We start from the raw sequence: 7,407 nt of genomic DNA, 5'->3' as shown, positions 1-7,407 counted from the left end.
CAATCTCTGTTTCATGGTCCTCGTTCAAGTACCTGGGCTTGCCCATCTTTCACTCAAGGGCGTTGGGCAAGGACTGGCTGCCACTGTTAGACAAATTTAAACAAAAATTGCAGGCTTGGGGGTCCTCCTAGCTAAATTTAGCAGGGAAAACGGTTCTCATAAAATCTGTCCTCAGCAGTTTACCTCTTTTCAATTTTTTAGTCCTATTGGCACCTGCAGGAATCATAAAAAAGATGGAGGACTTAATCAAAACATTTTTATGGAAGGAAGGGAAGCAAAACGAGAAAATATTTTAACTAATAAATTGGGAGACTGTCTCTAGACCATTCCAGGATGGAGGTTTGAATCTAAAAGATCTCAATGCACAAAACGTAGCCATGGGAGCCAAAGTAATTTGGAGGATCATAGCTCCAAATCCTGGCTGGGTTCAAGTTGCACTATGGAAAAAATATTACAGAGGACCAAGAACTCGATGCTTAGACCAGCCCAAGAGTAATTTTAACACCCCTTTCAGCAAATTCATATACAAAACCAGCTCTCTGATTCGAGATCACGCTTTCTGGGTTCCAGGCAAGGAAAGCGTATTCAAATATGGAAAGATAGCATTCTTAACAAACCCCCACTGGCTGAAGTTCTGCGCAAGCCTGTATTACAACGTTGGATCACAGAAGCCAATATAATTACGCTGTGGGATCTTTCGAATTGGGAGGAAAACCCGTGGGCTGGTTGGAAACAACTCGTTGTTCCTACCCACCTTCGCCCTGACCTGAATTCTCTATACACGCATTTGCATGGGCTTGCTCCTACTCTAAAAAACAAGCACGATGTGAGAGGCTGGGGAGTAAAACGTTCAGGCTATTTTGTATCTCAGGGCTATGCCAAATGCCTAGAGAGGCCTCATGTGCCACCCAATCCTGCTCCCTAGAATGGTATCTGGAGAATTCCTTCAATCCCAAAGGTTGACCACTTCTGCTAGCTCCTTTGCCACCAGAAAATATTGACTGAAGACAGGCTGTAGATAAGGGGCTTTCATGGGCCGTCTAGATGCTCCTTATGTAAGGAAAATCCTGAAACTGCCCTTCATATTATGATTGAATGCAAATTCGTATCCTCTATCTGGCAGGAGCTCCTAGTCCCTTGGAATCATAAGTTCACCTTTCCCACTTCAGTCCCTTAATTATTTGCAAATTGGATGACCAATTACCCCGACCAACCTCCAAAAAATAAAATAGTCAGATCAACATGGAGCGCTTTACCAAAATTTGTCAGTTGGCAAGTATGGTTGGAGAGGAACCAAAGGATCTTTAGAAATAAAGAGCAGGATTTCAGATTAGTGGCCAATGCAGCAAAATGCCAGCTAGCTGAGTGGTTGGAAGACAAAGGGGATGATGCCAATTTAAGCCAACAGGACATAGAGCTTGGTTTGGCTCTTAACTTCAAATTCCCAAAAGTAAACAGTTCTCCCCCTCCTTCCAAAGATTGGCAAATCAGGAAAAACGAACAAGAATTCCAAAACTGGCTGTCCAACCAAACTCTACCATCGCTCTTCTTTGATGGGGCTGTTAAAGGGAACCCAGGTATTGCGGGAGCCGGAGGTATCATTATAAATCCAAACGAAGCTGTTGTCCACCGATTTGCTTGGGGATTAGGCCACTCTACAAGCATCCAAGCAGAAGCGATGGCCCTCTACCAAGGATCCAAATTCCTCAAAGAACTGGGCTATAAGGAGGCAAATGTTTTTGGAGATTCCCAGGTAATTATCCAAGCATTGGCAAACAATTCCATCTCAACGGACCTACAACTTGCAAGAATAATCTCAAGGATCAAAGGCTTGACAAAGACTATGAAACTGAATTTCTTCCATGTCTTGAGAACAAACAACAGAGAAGCAGACAACGAGGAAAATAAGGCAGCCCAACTAGACATTGGTTCCCTTCTCAGAGATAACAAAGTCCTTTGGGACCCAATTCCCTAAAGTGAAATGTTTTTCCGTCTCCTTCTATACCAGTTTGTATGTATCTTCCATCTGGGGAAATTAGCAGCAAAAACACACTATGCTAAATGTAAAAAGAAGAGACTGTTTAGAGTAGAGGGCATGGTTCGCTGGCTGAAAAGTCAAGCAGAAAATCCACCAGCCTATTGTAACCGATTTCATGGCTTCAGGCCGCCCAGTCAATGAAATACCATATCCATTTCTGTTTAAAAAAAAAAACAATAAGTTAAGATCCATTTTACGTTATAAAATAGAATAATGATTATGTAATCATATTTAAATTTAATTATAAGCAAATAAAAACTTTAATACTTATAATAAACTTACAATATAAGAATATGTTTAACTTTGTCATGGATATTATTAATTTGTAAATAGGTTTTGCTACAATATTATGGATCATCAATACAATATTCCCAAAAACCATCTCTCATTTCACAATCAAAATATTTAAAATATATTATTTGAATTTAATTTTGCAACATTTTTTTGTGAATTGAGGCTTTTGTGATCCATAATGTGTATAGAGGAAAGATTTTTTATTTTTTTTAATCACATGAGACGTTTTTGGTCTCCACTTTTTGAACCATCTAGTGTGGTTAAAACGAGTCAACCAAAAAAGTCTCGTGTCATTTTTTATTTTTATTTTTGAATAAAAACTTTCATTTATAAACATTTTTTTATTAGATCTAAAAGAAAAAATATTATAATCACTTTTGAGATATATATACACCTCTACCACATTAAAATATATAATATATAAATAGTAGTTATAAATTAAAATTCATTTTACCATATAAGTTAAAATAATAATTTTGAAACAATATTTAAATTTCATTAATAAGCACATAAAAACTTAATACGTACAATATAACAAGATTTTTAACCATGTATATTTACCGCCACTTTACCATCGATATTACTAGCATTTGCACCAAATGTTGCAAAGGAAACTTCGTAAGTCGGTAATGCATATGGAGGAAGAGTATAGATGCAAAAGGATGTGATATGTTATGTGATCTAACTATAGCCCAATTGAACGAAAAAGAAATGTTACTGTTAAACATAATACAATCAAACAATCTACTCAAAATAGAGGCATGTGCAACTTCCTTACCAAGTGCTCAATCCAAGATCTTATTTTCATTGGCAATTGCATCCCAGACCAAACCTTTTCCTTTCATCACCTCAACCAGACTGAACCGTTCACCCTCATATGGTAATGCTTCCAGATCAAATTTATATGTGAGTAATCTCCAGAGGCGTTTCCATTTATACATGTCTCCATTAGCACAATTAAAGGCCTGGTTCTTTGGATAAGGATATGTGGCAGCCCCAATTTCATGTTTTGCAACCAATTTTTCATCAGATGCATCCATAAAATGTTCCCATGAATTATTGTTCCCTAATTACTTGAAAGGGAACTCCTCATGTTTGCAAATTGAAATGTAAACACACAATGTGCCTAAAACATTCATCAAGATCCAAGCAAAGAAGCCAAATATGTGTGTCCGGTGGTGAATGGACCAAATTAGTCCTTCTTTCTTCTTTACAGCTTTAAATACAATATCCTCGAGAGTGTAGTAAAAATTAGGCACAGGTAGCCTCGAAAGCTCTTCATGAAAGGGTGCCTCACAGGGTTGATATTTACGATTCTTTACCACTACATCAAATGGACCAATGTAATATTTCCCCCCAATTTGAATACATATATGTGGTAAATTATCTACATTAGGTAGGAGGGCATGTAACACATTACTTAACATTCTTCCATTGTCTACACAGTTCTTCTCCTATGTCTCTCTACTAACCTAAACAATCCAAAAGAGATAGGTGACATCCTCCAACTGTGAGATCTTTTCTAAATTTTGCTCTCTATCTAAAACATCACATTGAACATATTCCACTGGACTATCTGGAGACCAATCTGGCTTAGCCCTCCTAGCAACTCCATAAAATTCTAAGGTCCACCAGGAGTATCAGATAAAGGCAAGAATTTTGCTAAGTAATTTCATACAATTCCTGTTACCCCTGTAACCAACACCACTCCCTTATGCTTCTCAGATTTATCTATGGAGCTTTCGCTAATGGTTTGGAATTTTTTTTGCATTAAAAGAGGTATGAGTTACCCAAATAAAAATCAACAATGAAATATAATGAAGCTAAAACAACAATTCCAAATGCAGCAAGATGCTTATCATCTAACCCATCCAAATACGAGTTTGACAAACACATCAAGATTGTGAAGCCTAAGTATGCATATTCAGGTTTCATACATGAACCATTTCTATGTTGTCAAAAAATGCAACCGAGATTCACAACCCAAATATACATATCAGATCAGGTTTAAATGGATCTGTGTTAGTATTCATAATCAGTGCAATGTACGTTCAATTCACCTATACAGACAAAAAGTGTTTAAATCATTTAACATCACGCAGTAGAGCACCTCAATTTGTGTTCAAGTTTAGGTATATTTGTGTTAGTGTTGGTATTCAATGCATTCTACTTTCAATCCACCCACCCATAAATACAATGAGTGTTGATGAATCCTTCACCCTCACCTTATCGAGCACCTCAATTTGTGTGACCTCAACATATGCAACCTGGCATTGATATTGAACTTGGTTTACATGAGTCTCTACTAATTTCCATATTCAATGGACCCTAGATTCAATGAACCCAACCCCCACCATGTATAACACATGGCTCTCTTGGTACAATAACCTAACCCTAAAATCCTAAATAATTACAGGGGAAAAGGAAGAGAGGATAATACTTTCATTAGTGAACTGTGAACTTTGTAACGATGCAATAAACCTAAACTAGGAATCGTAAGAAATTATAGGATAGAAGCACATTATCATTGGTAAATATTTTTGGTTGTAACTATGTGAGAGATATTTTAATCTTACTCGTCTCGAAACCCTTCACGGATCATCAGGAAGCTAGTAAGAAATAAAGTGGTGTTTTCTTGTAGAACTTTGTTTGACAAGAAAAAACATATCTGCAATCCAAGTAATTTAACAATAAAAGTATGAAGCACAGTCCACAAACAGAAAACGAGAAGAAAGATTATTGTAATGACGCTCCTCATTGATTTCCCTGAAGTGAGCAACTGTATTATAGTGAAGAAACAATATCAAAACACCAAAGAACCGCTCACCCCAAGTTTATCAGAGTTTCAAGGACCAATAAATTGACATAGAAATAGATGTGCAACTATAAACTAAAACACTTACCCCACGATGACCAAGGGAACCTGTCCATTGGGAATACCAGTGCATTGTGATAAAATTCACACTATTCCAAACAATTGAGTATAGATACAGATTAGATTATCGCAACAAATTTACTCACTTGACCACAGAGCTTGAACGAAGGGCATGGCAAAACAAAGATAAAAATCAAACTATCGTGAGATTTATATGTGTGAAGCAGGATGGATGGTAGATCCTTGGGTATTTCTAATACAAGTCTCCTTGATATTTGGCTACAAATTCATCATTGCATGTACATGGTTCTTATTGGTCAGGTAATGTGACTTGGTCCAGTGGATTTATCCCAAGATTGCATTTGCATTAACTAAAAAGGGAAGACTTGTTTGTGAACGAATGAAAGAAATTTATTTTCAATATATATATGTTAGGCAAGCTTCCCTTCAAGAGGAAAAACTTTGAGAAAAAGAGCCTTCGATCCCAGACCTCAATTATTTAATACTAGTAATATGGAAAGCCAAATAAGAAATGCAAAGGTGCAAAACATGATAATGACAATGCCATAAATCAAAGAGACAACTTTGCCTCCTGTTCAAAAGAAGAAAAGTTTATACAACATTTTAAATAATTTTACAACCTTGAAATATATTGCACCTAGTTTAGACCCTTGGAAATATCAATTTAAATGACAAATATAACTAATGTACCCTACACTGATGGATAAATAGACTTGAAACTAACTATAATACAATATATTGTCACAATGTAACATATGTCCTCATTGATGCATCATACTTTTACATAAAATTGAGATAATAATGCTCTTGTTGTTGACGAATACACAAATTTACTTTATACTTTGAAGCACATAATAGAATATAGCATAAGAAGTAGTCTTTCTCATAGTAGGATTATGCCTTCTACACAACCAAAAAAGCTTAATCTTGGCCAATCGTTAATCTAACATTTTAGGAATGATTGATAGGAGACAACAAGAAATTATACTATTGTTTATCATTTCATTCTATGCTTCTACAAATCCCATAAAAGGCATTGAAATTATGTATTTATCATGCATGATGATGAAGAGAGTTGTAATATAAGTAGAGAGTGAAAGGTCAATTTTACAAGATCTTCTATGGAGAACTATCTAGTCCATATCTAATATGAATTGGATTTTAATGAAGGGAATAAGGAAGTAGAATATTGTAACACTTTGCAGCTTCTGAGAGTATCAATCTCATGGATGTTTCTCGAGGCGTAGCCATACATTAAGCTGAGTTGACTAACACATTAGAAATAATGAAATCGGTGGTGAAAGTTGATGTACGAATGTTCTTAAATTGGTTTAAATTTGAAAATAAAGACTAATTAGGGACCTGTCTTCGCCTTTTGAAAATAAATCTTACCTACAAAATTTCAAGTGCTAGAAGGTAAGCACTGGTATCTATATTACTATACCCCAAACCCTCGAAATATTGTGTTCATTTTTCTACTATGTGTTCATTTTTTTCACCTCTAGGTTTGAGTTATTTGAATCTTTAATGGGATGTTGATATAAATATAAACCATTATACAAACACTGCTCCTAAATTATGTTTATGTTCAATAGAGAAGTTTCATATTTCACATGTCACAACATACAAAATTTTTAGTGTCTTAAAGATGCAAAGACAAGTCAAGCTCGAAATCTTCAATCTCAAGGAAGGTTTCAATCTCTACTAGTATTCTCAGCCCTTACAAGTAAGTTCTAGCCTCTTATATATATTAATTCATGAGAATCTTCATAAGAAGAAAAACAGACTAAGAAGCTTCATACCTGGGTTTTTCAATTTCATAAAGAAATTGTTGGAAACTTTAGTAAGTTTGATTGAATACAATTTTGAACATGAGAGAATAGGACCTGATACCTATTCTCCAAGTTAGGTCTCAACTGATGATAAAAAGATAGTAGTAATAACAAAACCCTTTTATTGTTTTTTTATTATCCTACAAACCCATGATTTTGCTTCTACTTGTTTGCATATTGATTAAACTTGACTTTTGATTATGAGAGAATACATTCCATAGATCAAGCTAGGTTTCATCAGATGATAAAAATAAAATGATAATAATAGTCCAACATTGTTTTGCCAATATTCTACAACTCCATGATTTTGCTTCTTTTGTTTGTAGATTGTTGATGCTAATCCATCT

General features: G+C 35.4%; 1 protein-coding gene across 1 annotated transcript; it reads left to right on the top strand.

The window, feature by feature from the left end:
• The first annotated feature begins 1,192 nt into the window (after positions 1-1,192).
• On the top strand, positions 1,193-1,975 carry LOC149266790 (uncharacterized). The gene has a single exon (XM_089409103.1). The coding sequence runs from the start codon at positions 1,193-1,195 to the stop codon at positions 1,973-1,975; it is 783 nt and encodes a 260-aa protein (XP_089265229.1).
• Positions 1,976-7,407: the final 5,432 nt, after the last annotated feature.

Source organism: Pinus tabuliformis, chromosome 6, assembly GCF_031772625.1.
Source record: "Pinus tabuliformis cultivar Carrire ecotype Pingquan chromosome 6, CPIR1, whole genome shotgun sequence".
Classification (NCBI taxonomy): Eukaryota; Viridiplantae; Streptophyta; class Pinopsida; order Pinales; family Pinaceae; genus Pinus; species Pinus tabuliformis.
The sequence above is the reverse complement of the archived record's forward strand: the minus strand, read 5'-3'. Positions and strand labels throughout refer to the sequence as shown.

Bases quoted from the DNA above. Each gene is read 5' to 3' on its own strand.
- LOC149266790 (XM_089409103.1), top strand. From the start codon at position 1,193: ATGACCAATTACCCCGACCAACCTCCAAAAAATAAAATAGTCAGATCA.